The following is an 18,220-nucleotide window of genomic DNA, read 5'->3' on the forward strand; positions in this document are numbered from 1 at the left end:
ACGTTAAATACAAGTACTCCACAGTGACTCTAGGGGTCGCTGTTTCAGAAAAACGGAAACTGCATAGTGTGCCTTTAAAATGTAAATAGTCAATCATGGTTTTCTTTGTGGTTTCACTCTGAGCATACCTGTGACATGACTTCCAGCGACCAGCTGTCCCCCATCGTGATAGGCTGTGTGGGGTTAGTGGGGATCTTGCTGTCCTTTTCAGAGGGTCGTAGCAGGGTCGGGCCAAACACGGTGGCCAGATTGTGAAGAGACATCTTGTTTACACTCTCCTTTTCGGCAATCCTAAAAACAAAAAGAGGAAGAGCAGAAAGCGAAGAAGGAGAGATGATTAGTGTAAAAAAGCACCTGGATGACTTGTCAAGAACATGTTCAAGCCGTATTTCACCATAAAATGTGAAAAGATTCAATTCTATTCTATTCTATTAAGGAAAATGAAACTTACTTTAGACCCATTAAGATTGTTTTGCATTGTGCAATTATTTTCATGACAATCACATTTCTCCTTCCAATTCCAAAAAATGAATTATTAAAAAAATGAATGCATTAATTATTACTATATTATTTTTAACAATATTTGTAATACAATATTTTGTTGTATTGAACTAAAATTGTAATGTAATACAAAAAAAAAAAAATTATATATATATATATATATATATATATATATATATATATATATATAATATTAATAATATATATATTTTTTATTTATTTATTTTTTATTATGGAAATGAGAATTTGAGGGGGAAATGTGCGTAATTATCATGGAATATATATATATATATATATATATATATATATATATTTTTTTTTTTTTTCTCTTTTGGAATTGGGATGAAATTTGACCTAGATATGTTCATGGTGAGATTCACCCAACTACATCTTTTGATTATGAAGCTAACAGCACTCCAAGAGGTACCATGTGATGTAAACAAGCAGAACGTGCTCCGGAAACAATGTTTTTATTAACCAATCATAGCCTTAACACCATCTCCAATCCTACCCCTAAAATCATCCAGCTTTGATTTATTTATTTATTTTTCATATGAATGTTCCAGAAACAATTGATGTTGATCCAGGAACCTGTCTTCCTTGTTGTTAAGCCTCTGAAAATATTGTGAAAGTCAATTCAATCTTGTCTACCTCTTGAGATGATCCAGCAGGAAGAGGAAGGTGACCAGGTTGGGCTCTGGTAGAGACAGCAGGAGGTTCAGCATACAGCTCTCCTTAGCTACGCTGTCTGAGAGAGCTGCAGAGTAACAAGGACATAATCAATATAGTTCTACCTTTAAGAAGCCAAGCCTGCTCAATACTTGGCATTGTGTTTTGTAAGTAAAAACAAATGACGAACCAATGCCTCCTGCAAAGTTGGGGTACAGCTCGTCGGTGAACAGAGGCTCAGGAAGCTCCCTGAAGTACAGCTTCAGCGTTCCGGCAATGGCATTCACATCCATCTCACTCATCATTACTGACACATCTTTATTATCTGTTACAGAGAGAGAAAAAGAGAGAAATCAGAAACTAAAGTTAATGTTTTATTTATTTTTAACAAAAGTTTCAATTTAGAGAAACTAAATTGGCTGACAAAATATATATCTGTCATTGCTCCATGTAACAAAACACGGCGTGATGTACCCCGATCTTTAAAGAGAAGGAACTAGATGAAATATTCTGAATGATATTAATCCATAATCTGACTTGTGATGAAGCCTGGAATTAAACCACACTGGGCCCTATCATACACCCGGCGCAATGCAGTGCCAAGCACGACGCAAGTGTTTTTTGCTAGTTTCAGCCCGACGCAGTTGTTCAAATAGCAAATGCATTTGCGCCTATTTATGCGCCCATGGGCGTGCTGTTGTGTTTTGTTGCATTGTTGGCACGTTGCTATTTTGAGGCAACTGAAATAGACTGCGCCACTGACCAACTGAAACCTGGTCTAAAGTCAATGGCGCAGTATTTTTTTGGTTATTTAAAGAGTGTGCCTATAGACGGGTCCACAATGCGCGTACACTCTGCTTATTACACACACAGGTACGCGCAGCAGCACACAAACTAGCCAAATATTAAAAATAAAAAGATTACAATGTAAAAGATTAATACAGTGTACATAAAGATATGGTGGAATCCGGCTTGTCCCGTAGATGGTCTGCTTGCGCACTTTTACCTTGCGCACGAGCAGATCCGTTTCCTCTCTGGAGACGCATTGTCTTTACGCTTGCAAATTCCATCATGTAGCCTAAATAGCTAATCCGTCAAGGCGCGAGCGCAACTGGCTTTTAAAGGGAATGGGAGATGAGACTCTGGTTGGTTTATTTTTACGTTATGGCCAAAACACACCCATTACTCCGCCGACCATTTTTCCCATCGTTAAACTAGCAAAAGTGGATTTGAACACGCCCTAAGTGCACTTGCGCCCAGCACATTAGACCATGCACTTTGATCGTTAAAATAGGGCCCACTATGTTGTTCATCTGGCCAGGGGAGAACTGGCCCCCCGGACTGAGCCTGGTTTCTCCCAAGGTTTTTTTCCTCCATTTTCTGTCACCAATGGAGTTTGGAGTTTGGATTTGGACTTAGTTGAGGACACTTAATATTCAGCAATTTTACTGACTTGAATACACTATTGGATAAGAGCTGAAAAGTGCTGGATGATGAAATCACTGTTTTCCACTCATTCCATAATTGATGAACTTTACACAGTTGTTGAACCAAACTAAATCAACACTGAACTGATTTTAACTGAATAATTACTGTTTACTATTGTCTTTTTAGAGCTGCTTTTGAGCAGAATTGAATTATGTTTGCATCATTGTATCATTTTTTCCTGTTCACCACTGTAAAGCTGCTTTGAAACAATCTGTATTGTATAAAGTGCTATATAAATAAAGGTGAAATGAAATGACAATGCTCACTCACTGGTGTCAAATGCAGTTTTGAGCGCTTGGATGTCAGTGGCCACTCCTGAGACACGGTAGATGCCCACTTCCTCCATTCCTCTTCTTTCGATCTCCTCTAGACACTGTCTGACTATGTAGGGCACTTTAGAGCGCTCCCGTCTGAGACAAGAAATAATACCAACATCACAAGACCAGCCATTTGATTTTAATGATGATGGACAGAAAAAAGGGCAACACTTTTTTTTTACATTCAGCAAAAACAAGATATGCAAACAAAATCTAACATTTTGACATTACTCTTTGGGTTTGCATATCATTTTTTTTTTGCAGCCATTACTGCAGTCTTGATCCTTCTTATCATTTTAACATAGTGATTTGGTGCCCAAGATACATTTCATTTTACTATAAATGTTGAAAACAGTTGTGCTGCTTAATAGTTGAAAGCCTGTGTTCACTGTACATTTTCATTGTATGGAAAAAGAGTAGAATAATGCCTTTTCTGTTCAACAGAACAAACAAAGATTTGCAATGGGTAAATGTGAGAAAATGTCAAAATGTATTATTGGATGAATTATCTCTTTAATGCTTTACATTAATCAGCGGTATGTAGAGACTTTTAGTGCGCATGTTAGGGTCTAAGTATCTGTGCTGGTATTGTCATGTTGTCTTTAAAGCATTAATTGGTTCTGCCCTTAACCCCATTAGGAAGCTCATTACAGACAATCCTCATTACTGTCAATCAAATTAGACCATAAACACTGCATAGAAAAAGGCAGCTCTATGAAGCTTATAATTTTCTGTATATTCTAATTTCCTTTGCCACAGTGAATGCCTAAACATGCAAAAAAATAGCATCAAAATGTGTGTGCTTTAAGCGCCTTTTTGTAAAAAGGACCAAATTATTTTCTAGTGTATGTCTAATCCTCATGTAAAATGTGTGCTGACTCACTTTGTCACTGAGGAGATATTTACTCCAAACACACCCATGGGCTTCCGTGAGGGCATTCTCTTCAGGCTGAACTCCCGGCTGGTGAACTTCATGGATATTTTCACCTCAATCTTCAGAAAAAGGTGTATATTTAGTAATTATAGAGATGGATGGTAGGATTACAGCAGAGGAGCAGATGTGGGTATACTCACCCCATTCATAGGGATAACTGTTCTCTGCCAGTCTTTACCCTGGAGCATCTGAGGATCCAACTGGATATGAAACAGAAAAAGTAAAATACAATGGGATTTCCAATATGAACTCTGAGGGCTCTGATGATCTAGAGGGCTTTTGGATTGGCTACACGTGTGTCTTTATCTGTTAATTACACCACAGATGTTATGAAGGGCCTGATGTGATGTGAACATTTTTTATAATACCAGTTCTCCTCATACAGCAGTTTTGCACATCACTAGCCAATTTCCATGATCCCTCTAAGCAAACGTGGGGCCATCTGGAGTGGGCCAAATTCAGCATGTTCCTTTCCCTCATCCTGGCCTAATCTCCATATGGTCTCGTGTAAGGCCTGATCCTGCACTGCTATCTAATCTCATCATCTCAGTCATTACAACCTGTCTGTCAACAGGGCAGGGAGAGAGAGTGAGAACTGGGGCTTAGCCCGGCCAAACACCAGTGCCAACTAAGGTCATTAGAGCTCCAATGGCTAACAAAACCCCACCCACACATAATTATATATATATATATATATATATATATATATATATATATATATATATATATATATATATATATGTGTGTGTGTGTGTGAGAATGCTGACATGAATGGCAATATTTGAAAGTTATAATATTAACTTTTGGTACATTTTGACTTATGGCTTGAAAAATATTAATAATAATAATAATAATAATAATAGATATAATAATATTATCATTATTTTGGCTTGAAAAATATTTTTGTAAAGTTTTTATTTATTTTTATTATCCATATTATATAGGAAGCCAGAATAGATGTCAATAGTAATATAATCTCTTGTGGTTCATATTCTCATTTCCAAGGTAACTGAAATTTCAATACATTTTAAATAAAATATTGTATTCATGATAAACAAACAGTGGGGGGAAAAATCATTAAAACTGATTGACAGATAACATGGATTTCTTTCAACATCAAAGTGTAATTATAATACAATATATGTTTTTTTTTAAAACAAATATTTAATGTCTCTCAATATAAGGCTATAAAAATGCATGCATTCTAATAAATTAAAACTTTTTTTAAAATATTTTAGATGAAGTATATCATGTCACACTGCAGGACACTGCTAATGACTGCTTAAACATTTACCCAAATACAACTGTTAAACTGCTTATTATGATTGAATACAGTTCCCTTTTAGCAAACAACAAGCTGTAATTTTTCCCCTCTTTACCTTTCTTCTGTGCAGGACATTCTGTACACGGCACCATAACCCTGTTCCTTTGCCTGCCAGGGCAGTTTGCGTGGAAATGTCTACCTCTACACCCTCCACCAGCCCCACATCACAGTCCTTGAAGGGTGGAGAACAGCCCCAGCCCTCCTCAGCCAGCCCTACCACCGCATCTTCACTCATCTCCATCCCATCTATGACTGTGTAGAAACTGAGATCTTCAGCTGGAACTGGAAATCCCTTAGGATGTGGTGTAATATGGACCTTGAGGATCATCCTTAACGGTTATATTTGTTCTTAAAAGATCCATAGCTGCAATTCAACAATGAGCTATTGTAATCAACTCAAATAACTCAGAAGGTCTACAATATCAGATAAAGTGTTTCAGTAGCTCTTTTAACAACAATAAATCCTCAGTCTAGTGCAAGTATTGAGCTACAGAGATCCAATTACTCACTGCACTGCAAATACATCCAGATTCTTCAAGAGTCCGCAAATCTACTGCTGTTCACTGAAGGATCTATTTTCCTTTTATTTCATTCTTTACTGTCTCGACTCTCGACACTTTCCTTGTGTAAATCTGCATAGCTGTATTTTTCTGCACCTCAAGTTCAGAGTAGATGATCCCTTGACTTACCTCAGTCTGACTAAGCTGCCCTGCCCTGCCCATAAATCCCTCCATAGCCACTGACATCCAGTGCACCAATCAGAGCAGGTTTATACTGCTGCCATGCAGTGTTGTCATCATTTATGTACATGAAATAAATTTTGCTAACTAAAATAAAAGCTAACATTAAAAAGAAACTGAAAAAAAAAGACATTTCATGACTCTAAAAACTAAAATAATGTGTGTTTTTTTGGACAAACTCTACTGTACTTTATAAATTATAAACATTAGTTCATCAAAATATTCAATATGGAGGTGATATACTAGACACCCCTGAAAAAAATTACAGTTTTTAACATATTTAAATAATATTAGTAAACACATTAAAAAGCCCTAAAATGCTAACTAAAATAACAACTAAATATACTGATGAAACAAGTCTGCTTTCAGAACCACAGAGGGACACAGCCCACTAAATCCCTCCCTCTTCCCCCATGATACACCAACCGACACTTTCAACCAACTGCATCTAAACCTAGACTTTACAAGCAATTTTTTGTAAGGCAGAAGAATTTTGTGCTCTTTGTATGACCCCACAAAACTCTCTGGGGAGGGGACTGATAGGTCAGCTGATCTGATGTTGTTTCGGATGTGACATTTTCAAACAGGCCACATGAATTATGGATGATTTGATGCCTTAAAAGGGCAGAGTGAATAACAACCTACCTATTAAAAAGAAGATTAAATGTCTGGAGTATAAAGGCCAGTCCCCATCTGGGACCATGTCTCTCATAAGAGCAGATATACCTTTGACCAGACTCACTGAGTGCCCAGATGGAGGATGACACTTAGCTCACAATAGTTTACATGAGAGCCAAGCAAATTCATGCCCGCAACGCACCTGTTTAACCAGTAGGAATTTGCCAATTTGATATATAGATGTCAACAACAATATATAGGCTAAATAACTACAAAATAGACACAAACATATTAGTTGACCTCACTAACTAAATAGTGGGAGTGACAAATGACTAGTCGACCATCCATCCAATTTTTGGTTTAAAATGTGCATACCAAAGGCCTGGGTGGTACCAACCAGTGTTTTTATTGTTAACTAAAACTATCATTTTTGTTCATTGAAATAAAGCTGAAATAAAATAAAATTAGATGGAAAAAAAAACATTAGATTAAATATTTAAACAAAAATTAAAGTGTTGCCTTAGCAACTAACTGAAACAAGTTTAAGTACTAAAATTACTTGAATATGACAAAAAAGACAAAAGGACATTAAATAATAAATGAAAACAGCAATTATAAAAATAAAACCTAATTCAAAATATGATTAAATACTTATCAAAAAAATAACAAATGGCAAAATGTTTGTTGCAGTGTTTATGCAGTGGACTGTAGATCATACCGCGATTTGTCCTTTGCCCATAATTCTATCCGTGCTGTCTCCATCCTCCCTGTTCATCTTGGCTTTGTTGTAGCTCTTTTCATAACAAAGTAGACGTAATGTGTGGGAGCCCTCCAACTCAATCTCAAACTCCTGAGGCAGAAACAATACAGAAGAACTACATTATCCAGAATATATGTATGTGTATGTGTATATATATATATAAATATATATACAAATACACAGTATATAACAAATATATGCATACAGCAGCTAAAACTTCTTTTTGGGAAAATAAATAAATAAATATAGATAAAAATAAAATAAAAAGCAGCATGCTACTGAATAATAATACAATTCTTCTTCTTATTATTATTATTATTAATAAAACAACACAGAATGCCAACATTTTGTTAGAAAAACCAAATACAATGTCATTTTTGAACTCAATTCACCAAACAGTGTAAGGGTACCTCTGACCAGATTTAACACCCGCTATGCCTCATTTCCTTTCCTTTTCTCCCCTTTACATTGGGGGATGGTAATTGCTTTTAATTAAAATATAAAATGTAATTTGCCCAGGAGGACTTCATATTCCACATGGCCTCACTTATGCTACTCTTATTTAAGAATTAAAGCCTCAAGAGCGTATTAGCAGGCAGGTCTTTTCATATCAGTGGTATATAAACAGGGACGGGCATGTGGGATTACCTCATTCCACTTGGGCTCTGTGGTGTATCTGTACACTCTTGTTTTGGCTTTATTCACAAAGATACCAAAGGAGTCCACCTCTAATGTGCAATACAGATCTGAAGAGAGGAAAAGGAAGAGTTACTGACGCTTTAATGTGGTGGCTAAGCAAATGTATACATGAACTTTGATGAGCACAGAGAGAGGAAGAATGAAAAAGACACGTACTTAAGCTCTGTTTAAGTCCAGAGGCAGAATGGACAATTACATTCAGGAATCCATACAGTCCAGTAGGTTCATCCTCTTCAAGTGGAGAAAAAAAGTGGAGAGGACCGTTCAATGCATTTTAAATACATAAAAAAAGAATACAATAAAAAAACTAATTATTATTTAAACACAATAGAACAATACTACATAAATAAATAAATAATTGTCTCTGGATTTTTTTCCTGTAATTTAATCAAATTGCTTTGGATAAGATATGGCATTATTGGTTATATCAACAGAAAAAATGTCATTCAAGATGTGAGCAAATTTTATATTTGAGGGGTGTTTTTTTTACTTTTTTTAATTTACATTTTGCACTGAAGAATCATGCACAATAAATCTAGGAACATTTAAAAACAACGCAGCTTTGATTTCATGTAGTCTTTAAGACCTGTGCACCTTTCTTACCATCTTTATTGACAGTGAGGGGTAACTGATGGACCGTCTGGAGTTTGACACAAGAGTTGGTGAGCATCTGAAGCTCCATTGATGTCAGGCTGAAGCTCTTAAAGCCTGGAAAATAAGTAAGCATTCAGTAAAAAAAAAAAAAAAAAAACTATCACCTGTTCAAATCCTGATTTCAGTGACAATGCCACTCACATTTTTTCTGCTGTTCTCGAATCACTTCCTTCCACTCCGCACGCTCATAGTCCGATGAGATCAGAAATATGTAGCTCTGAAATGCATAACCGACACGGACTGTGAGCATGAGAAGGAACATTGAGAAGGAGTTTGAGGATGAACATCAGATACGACAGAAAGGCTGTGAATCACTGGCTCTTACCTTTCCATTGCGGTTCTGTACTCTGAGGGGCATGTTAGGAGAGTTCAGCAGCAGTTGCGATTCCTGTTCTGACAGCTTCTTTTTCAGCCTCTCCATTACCTTTGACCCTTTGTTGGCTCTCTGTTGAGATAGAAGTAAAAACAATCTTAAAACCTAGTATGCCGTCAACATTTGAATGCATGTATGCGGCCCAAAAAATGCAGTCTAGATAAGCAAGACAGCTTCCTACAGTCAAATATTCACTAACATTGAAAGGTTTTGGGGTGGTAAGATTTTTCTAATGATTTTAAAAGAACCAAGGCTCAATTTATTTGATCAAAAACAGTCATATTGTGAAATTTCACTACAATTAAAAATAATTGTTTTCTGTTTCAATACATTTTAAAATGTAATTTATTCCTGTGATGGCAAAGCTGAATTTTCAGCATCATTACTCCAGTCTTCAGTGTCACATGATCATTCAGAAATCTTTGTAATATGCTGGTTTGATTCTCAAAAAAACATTAATATACAGTCAGATCTGTTAAGTCTGAGAAGACTAGCACCAATATACTATTATAATATAATATAACTGTACTATTTTTCTAATTTCATAAAAACTAATAACAAATTATACATGACAATTTGAGTGAAAAGTTGCCTAAAATATCCTGTACCCTCTCTCTCTGGATCTCACTCCTCAGGGATGAGATCTTGATCTTAATGGCATCCAGCTCTTCATCAGGGGCCTGCGGGATAGGCAGGGGTTCCGACTCTTCCGCTGTTTGGAAGGTGAGATCCGAGAAAGGAACGTACCACTTAGAGTCATACTGCTGGCTCTTCCTGCAGACAGACAGCATGAGGGGAAGAAGGGGCGATGGGGGAAATAATTTTATATTCAGGCAAAAATACATCCTAGAATTTGATTATAGAGCATGGATGATGGTGCAGACTGAGCCCACAAATCTGAAGAGTCACGATGTTAGGCTCATATTGTGAAAATAACAAGAGTGTCTGACTCAACAACACCTATATGGTAATTGTGAGCTGAATTTCATAAATATAGGAAGAGAGTGAGTAGGCAGAATTAGGGAAAGATAGAAATGAATAGAGAAGATGAGAGACAAGGAGATTTTCCTTACCCTCCAATCTGTTTCTTCAATTTGGCACAGAGAAGGAGGTCAGTAAAGAGAAAAACATGGCGTAGTTTCCGGGCCCCTTCCACAAGCTCCACCATAAAGCTGTCCTTCAACAGCTGACGGTTCTGACATACAGAAAAATAAAACAGGCAAATTTTAATTAAACAAAATACAATTAATTAAATAAAGTATGTATGTGTGTGTGTATATATATATGTGTGTGTATTATATATATATATATATATATATATATATATAATATGTATATATATATATATATATATATATATATATATATATATATATATATATATATATATATATATATATGTATGTATGTATGTATATATATATATATACACCAAATTAGCATCTTAGAAGGATCATGTGACTTTATGTATATATATATATATATATATATATATATACATACATACATACATACATACATACATACACATAGTGTCACATGATCCTTCTAAGATGCTAAGTTGGTGCTTATGAAACAGTAAATATTATTATCAATGTAAAAAAACAGTTGTGCTCCTTTATTTTTGTTGTTGTGGAAACTGGTACTTTTTATCAGTAATCTTTGATGAACAGTTCAAAAGCACAGCATTTATATGAATATATTTATTTTTGTAACCATGTAAAAGTCTTCACTGTTACTTTTGAACTGAATCCTTGCTGAATGAAAGTATTCATTTTCTTTCTTACTAACCCCAAATGTTTATATTAGTATCTGTCAAACATAACAATAGAACAATTCTGACTTATCTGAAGTGCCACTAGGTGGCAGTCCCACCTTATTTTCAAAAACGACATTAACTCTCAGAAAAGAGCAGTGAGCTGGTGTGTTTTGAGTCTTTGTGTTTATGAAATGAGAAAATTGGGAGGACATTTTGAAACAGGTAACTCCTGACCACAGATCATATGCTAAGTGATAGTCCCACAAGCCTAAGCGGTAGTTAATGTGTGAAAACACACACATATACGCATAACACAGCCCCTGGCCACGTCATGCATCAGTGCTCCCAACAACGACACATCACCTCTGCAGTGGGGAAACAAAAGATGATATCACAAGCATCTCATCCAATTGGATGCTCTAACCTGGCTCCACTCACCTCCACATTCCAAGACCACTAATTTTTTGGTGCAGCATCACTACTGCAATTGACTCACCCAAACACATATGGATGCTTGAGTGAATTTCCCAGTGATGTGCTGTCTGCAGCTGGGGACATGGAAGAGATGGAAGAGTCACCACATACTCGTTCCAAAACTCCCAGCGTGCCAGATATGTAGTACGTCATTGCATTTCAAGAACAAAGTGTAATGGCTTGATTTCAGCTTATGCCACCGCCAAAAACATGGCTCCATTTTTAGCATACAGAAATGCAGTGGACAAGATAAGACAGCCTCTTTCCACATCTCTACCAAGAGGAAGAGCAATTACATTGTTTAAACAGTTAAATCAGCGGTTAACGGCGCCTCTTTTTCCTCAGCTCAGCCGTTTTGACAGTAAATCATTTGCGGGGTCCTGTGTAAGTAGTTTGGTTACTGTCTTGAAATAGGGAAGATGATTCCAGTGAATTCAGAGACTCAAAGAGCTGATTGTGCCCATAAGATCGCACTCAGCAATACTGAAACGGGATCCTGGGAAACACAATGTTCCCAAATGCTCCCACACCAGCAAGATTATAATGGTCCTGTTTCAAAGGGGAATCATGCAGGAAGCGCATACCATTGCAAAAGAGGTTGTCCAAAACGTGTTTGCTGAACTCTTCTTAGGAGAAATGCGGGAAAAGAAGGGAGGGCCACATGTTTACAGGAAACAATAGTTTCTGGTCACATCAGTGTGAGTAAGGGACCTTTCAAAGTTCTCACTTTGCCACAAGCCTTAAATCAAAAGGGAGGATGAGGCACATATTTATGATTCTTGTCCCAATGGTAATGCACTCAGCCATCCTGGGGATGGTAGTAGGGAGCTTTATTGTTGTGGCATTCTGCAGTCAGATATGTTTTGCATAATGACCACTAAATTGTATAATTGACATTTGACTGGTTATTTGGCAATAATAGTAATAATAACAACAACAACAATTATTATTATAAATCAAACAACAAAAAATATTCTTTTAGTTGATTCTTAATCTTGGTTAAAAATGTTTTTTTTTTTACATTTTTTTTCATTATTAGTTAATCTTGGTCAAATAATTGTAATAAAAATTACTGTTGTGTTATTGTGATGGTACTGTATTATGATTGATTTTAATTATTGTTCTTATTTATATAATTCATATTATTATTATTATTACTTGCATAGTGGCAGCAAAAAAAATATTAAGACTTCGACTAAAAGATACATTGTACATAAAAATCACTGTACCCCTAGCAGACCAGTGACCAGTTTACTATATTTATTCATTTATCCATTATACTTTCCAAAAAACAACAATGTAATAAAAACATACACCCAACAGTACAGACTAAAACTCTAAACACTGTTTACATGAATGGCATTTCCAGAACAGTCTCACTGTAGGCAAAATGCAAAGAGACAAAAGCCTCTGTTCCTTTCTCTTTCTTCTTCACTCTGCAAGACACACACACACACACACACACACACACTTGTCCAAAAACAAACAGGCCTGGTATCCTACTTAAATTTCATCTGCAAACACTTGTACTGTAATGCACTGTACACTGTGTGCAAATCTTTCCCCATATCGTATCAGTTTAAAGTTAACACGATGTGCTTTTTCCCTCTTTGTAAAAGAGGAGTCGCTCAAATGAGCTGTCTCAGCACATCAGATGACATTTTCCAACAGTTCGCCTCCAGTAGAAACATGACAATGGCAATATCTCATAATAACCCACTAAAAACGGACTGAAACCACTGAAAATTAAACATTCAAAATAAAAACATTAGCAGTTTGTGGAGCTCAAACAATGTGTATTTGTAAAGACAAAAAACCCTCTGGAGTGCACATTTTTAGCCTCTTTAACATATGCTACTTAAATTTTTTTTTTTTATATGAATATTTCTGTTATTATTAGTATTTTGAGCCTATCATTAAGTGTCACTTTAATAAGGAATAAAGCCCCACATTTATGTGCTTAAATCACCTCTCAACAGATTGTGCCCTAAAGGTAAGAAGCAAAACGCTCTTCACATCAGTCTGTGTGTGGTACGTTGACATGCATATGTTTTTGATAGTCTTTTGAATAGAGCAGGTGGCTTTGAAGTGCCCGAGGTCATCTGGTTTTGTATGCACTTTCGTTTGATGTGTATCTATTGTATAGGATTTAGCATGTTTTAATTTCTTCTGTGTGTTGGCGTTTATGTGTCTTTAGTGCATAGACTTCATATGCCTATTTACATTTTGAATGAGTGTGTGTATGTACGCAGTCAGCAATGTTACATGTGTGCAGCTACATATAAAAAGCCCATCACACATTGCTGTGCGCGCTTGTATCGCAGACGCGGAAAGCTGCTTTCTGAAAACGGCAGGTTCATTTGCATTTTAATTAAGTGGCTTTGGCCCAGCTAGCGCAGGCCTCTGGGGCCACCCTGAATCTTTTCTCTCTCTCTCTCTCTCTCTCACCCGCATACCTCCAGTTTCCAGCACGGGTAACACTAGAAGCGCTAGCTCATCAACGCAACCATGACCTGAACAATCATGCTAATGTTTATAGCTGCCCACTGATATCAGTTCTGAAGTTACTCTTAAATAATGAGATCATTGTTCAGTGGCATCAACCAAAGAAGTATGCTTAGGGCACCATACTGTACCTCTCAGCTCAAGCTAGATGCATCTCTAGAATAACTAAATGAAATAAATGAATTAAACAATATAAAGTAATAATGATGTAAAAATTATAGCTGAAACGAATAAGCCAATAATTATTTTTATGTTATGGCAGGAAACTGATGGCTATATACATACAATATCATATAAAATATAGGCTACTATACTATTTTGTCTAAATAAATAAAAAAAACACTAAAAACTAAAATTAATTGTTTAGAATGCTACAAGCAAATGTAGGCATCACAACATTATTAAAAAAGGATATTCATTTCGGGATTTTCTAAAGATTACATTTAACAGCATTAAAGAATGATTTTTTTTTTTTTTTAAAAGCATTAGATGGTAATCTAAATGTGAAAAAAGGGGAAATGAGCAGGTACAATGAAAAATCCATTATACCATTGTCTGTCTGAAAACTCGATTCTAAATGGATGGAAGTTGTGTAATAAAACCGTTTAATGCACAGCTAGTTTCAAGTCACAGCTTCATTGCTAGTAGAGAGACGCTGCACAGATGCAGGTTATTCACATGCACATCTCTCTCTCTCTCTCTCTATAGGCCAATTCATTCAAATACATTTTATAATTCAATGTAACCTTACCACACTACTTTATCTCTGTCTGACAGAGCAAACAGAATGCTAGATCTGCGAGTCAAATAATGGTGGTAGCTGACAAAAATAAATGCCATTTTAACACTTCCAGTCAAATGAAGCTCTGCAAACATCAATAACAGCTTTAATTTTTCAATGCTGGAAAATGATCATAGTATACGCAGGATCATCCAGGGTTAAAATCCCTAACATATCAGCTGATATATATCCAATATCGTCCAACATCAATGAATTACAAACACTAAATAAAAATAAAAGAACTCTAATATTGGCCTATAAACAATATATTGTGCCTCCTTAGTCGCTAACAAAATATTTTACAAAAAAAGTTGAGCATAGCTATACAGTTGCTAAGGTGTTCAAAGAAATGTTTAGAATGCTGATATATGGTTGCTATGGTAATCTGGGTGCTTGCTAGGTGATCGTCAACAAGACGCGTGATTCAAGTCAGTATCTCAAATACTATTTAAATCCCTGAAGCATGAGAAATAGTATTAGTGAAGCTAGTCTTAGCTATTAAAGAAAGCATGCTTTCATAATCATCTAGAAGGAAGGCAAACTAAAGCTTGTATTTTCTTCGACTGGACTGAAAGACAATAAGCTCCACAACAACACATTGATTTCCATGAGTTCGTTTCATGCACACACTATCAATATTTGATCAGTTGGTCTGTCCGCACGCGCCCGAGGGAGGAAGGTGGGAGCGTTGTAGAAACTCCTCCTCACCGTTTACTCAAAGTGGGTGGTGCCTGCTCCACACAAGATGGCCTATTATGAATAATCAATGAGTTGCGAGTCAGAGCAAGGTGGCTCATTAAGGCAAATTACAAGCAAGCGCTGCTCGCCATCAATCACACAGCAACAATTCATCTGCCATTCTCCTGAGGCCACATTGCTGGAATGAAGGGGGTGGTACAGAGAGTCTGTGTCTAAAACCAAACATATCTTTAATTCCCAAGATCCTTTCAAGGATGAGTTTCTCTGCTGGGGTCAGGAAGGGTATGCGCCTGTGACATCATCATGACTCAAGAGCATTAGTAAGCAGAAACCGAAGAGGTGATTAAAAATAAATCCCACTAGATCTGAGCACAAACAACTCAAATGCAGCGAAGAGTTCAGTAACAAATAGAGGATGTTTTATTTATAGCATAAAGCCTCTGTGGAGATTGAGAGTATATGTTAGTGTGAAATAAAGAGAAGGCATTGTCGCCCAAGGACAGGTTGTACAGAGAGCAGAGGGTGGGTTGGCTCTGAGATGGATGAAAATGACTAGTCTGTATATCCTGATGGGAGTTCATTGGCTGAATGGCTTCAGGGCACCTGCAACTATATGCGACCTGGAATTTTGACATTCCTTTACCCTTTAAAAATACGTTTTTGACAAATACACTCTATCGTAAACAAGATGGAGGACATATGAGAGCGAGGGAGAAGGGTAAGATGGAAGGAAGGAGGGGTTTCTGCACTCACCTCTCCCTTCTTCACTGTCATGGACTGGCGGCGAGGTGTGCTTTCTTCATTAATGCTGGACAGGAAGTTCTGTGAGATGCGGAGGGCGTCCTGAAGGAGGGGGTAATCTGGGTGACTGGAGGGTGTGTGTTTCAGAAGATCCTGTATAAAATACATGCAAACATCAAACATAAGCTCGCGTCTGGTGTAGACACGGTATTAGTCCCACCTTCTAAATAAAAGAGTCAATCACCAATTGGTAAAGTTATTGCATCACTGCAGCGGTTGTTAGAAGCTCCAGTTTCTTTAGAAACCCGAGACTCGTGCTGAGAACTGCACATCCGCATGCTTTTTTTAACACTCTTTGAGCGCAAGAAACAACTTTTATGAGATAATTCATGTCAGATTTTATGGCTGATTTGAAATGTTATTTAAATGTGAGTTTGGCCAGCAGTTTTTGAGATTTCTGTATTTCCCCATTTAAATAGATAGGAGTTGGTCTTGCATGCCACAAGTTGGTATTGCCAAAAATATGGCCGCAGAAGAGTGTTTCTCTGGCAAATGGAACATTCTCTAAATATGAGCAATAGTAAAAATGATAAACACTACACATTTAAGCAATGCTAAAAAAATATTATGATAAATTAAGGTTGACTCACATGTAAAACAAGCGTGCTCCGTGTCACTCTGTCCACTGGTTTATAGAGCAGAGCTGGCAGAAACAAGACAGAAGAGAACACACACAGTGGGTGATTATTCCCAAGAGCCACTTTCATACTGCAGGCTCAAATGCCGATGTTTGAAACCTTATCTAATCCACCCACTCAATGGGTTTTATGCGACTGAATTTAAAAGAAGGATACATATTACATGCTGGGAGCAAAATGTGCAACACTTAAACTCAATGAAAATACCACAGATAATATAATGATCATTTAAATGTAACGATATACATGAAAACAATGAATGCAATCTTGTTGTATCTTACTTTCCAGTGAGTATTTGGCTGTCAGGTCCTTGCACTCCTTGGTGCTCCTGACCTTGAGACTCTGCAGAGATATCAGAGACAAACTCATGATCAATAAACCTGTGAAGTGCACACCATCACACAGCCCTGGTAACTAAAATCTAAAAAAGAACATCAGATTACTATTACAGAACCACTATTTCACATATTACAGCAGATATTCTCCTAACAAACGGTGTTCATTGGCTCTCAGCTCATTTCACAGTCATGAACAAAGTAATGGTTAATTTGGCATCACTAGTCAGCTGTTTTGCCAACCTCAGAGCTCATCAGTGTTGCACACAACAGTCTAAACATTACATGTAAAAACAAACAACACTTGCTGTTACATGCTTGAGAGTGTAGCCTACTTGTTCTATTACTGTGTATATTCAACTCTCCCTCCTCCCTTTGCTGTATATCGAAAGAATCCCTTTCGGGAGAGACTAAATTAATAAATTAGCCTGTCACATTTGCTCTACATTTGCTGTAAGTAAATGTTTCCTATTGCAAGCTTTGCACTGGCGGCAATACACTATAGAACCCACTAGAAATTGTCAACCCCCGCAAGTGCGAACAAACAATTATCCTAATGTTTGCTTTTGTTCGTGTTAGAAGGGAGGAAAATCCAAACTGTAAAAGGAAGTAGTAGTTGGCATGACAACAGCTGGTAGGGGGAATAAAGTGGGACGAGGTGAGCATCATCATGTAGATTTTATTCTAGACACCCTCTTCATAACATTTAGCAAGGCATAAAATCTCCCGCTGAACTCTGAAGAGGGTTGAGCACCGCTTTTAGATCTGCTATGCTGGTTGGTAATGGTCTCTCTTTTTAATCATTCACTCTGATTGACCCCATGGAGAAGTGCAGCAGGTAAAGGCCTGCATAAACAATGGAAATGACTTGTTCTTTGATGGCAGGATGCATCAACATATCACAGTAGATCCGATTGGAGGTTGTTGAGGCAACAATTCCACTTTCTTGTTTTCTTACTTGCATATATATGTATATATAAAATTTGTGTCACAATATCAGATCTCAATGCAGCCAAGTAGGCCTGATGCTGTCTAATGATAATCTGCATACATCCGAGTGAAACATTATTATTTAAATAAAATAAATAAATAAATAAATAAAAGTAGGGGTGAGGGGGAATGGATGAAGGCAGATCTGAATGCAAGCTTGC

At 36.8% G+C, this 18,220-nt stretch overlaps 1 protein-coding gene across 1 annotated transcript in view; it reads right to left on the reverse strand.

Moving 5' to 3' along the window:
• The window catches only part of bcr (BCR activator of RhoGEF and GTPase), a 63,255-nt gene that overhangs the window by 3,473 nt on the left and 41,562 nt on the right, over positions 1 to 18,220 (reverse strand). The window contains exons 6-22 of the mRNA XM_084387004.1: positions 17,016 to 17,076; positions 16,687 to 16,739; positions 16,049 to 16,189; positions 10,151 to 10,272; positions 9,686 to 9,851; positions 9,030 to 9,149; positions 8,846 to 8,921; positions 8,654 to 8,758; positions 8,207 to 8,281; positions 8,000 to 8,097; positions 7,310 to 7,441; positions 4,050 to 4,109; positions 3,859 to 3,968; positions 2,929 to 3,068; positions 1,361 to 1,495; positions 1,153 to 1,258; positions 129 to 291 (exon numbers count right to left, since the gene is read on the reverse strand). Of these exons, the coding sequence (XP_084243130.1) occupies positions 129 to 291; positions 1,153 to 1,258; positions 1,361 to 1,495; positions 2,929 to 3,068; positions 3,859 to 3,968; positions 4,050 to 4,109; positions 7,310 to 7,441; positions 8,000 to 8,097; positions 8,207 to 8,281; positions 8,654 to 8,758; positions 8,846 to 8,921; positions 9,030 to 9,149; positions 9,686 to 9,851; positions 10,151 to 10,272; positions 16,049 to 16,189; positions 16,687 to 16,739; positions 17,016 to 17,076 (1,863 nt within the window). The remainder of the gene's footprint in view (positions 1 to 128; positions 292 to 1,152; positions 1,259 to 1,360; positions 1,496 to 2,928; positions 3,069 to 3,858; positions 3,969 to 4,049; positions 4,110 to 7,309; positions 7,442 to 7,999; positions 8,098 to 8,206; positions 8,282 to 8,653; positions 8,759 to 8,845; positions 8,922 to 9,029; positions 9,150 to 9,685; positions 9,852 to 10,150; positions 10,273 to 16,048; positions 16,190 to 16,686; positions 16,740 to 17,015; positions 17,077 to 18,220) is intronic.

Source organism: Rutilus rutilus, assembly GCF_951802725.1.
Source record: "Rutilus rutilus genome assembly, chromosome: 18".
NCBI lineage: Eukaryota > Metazoa > Chordata > Actinopteri > Cypriniformes > Leuciscidae > Rutilus > Rutilus rutilus.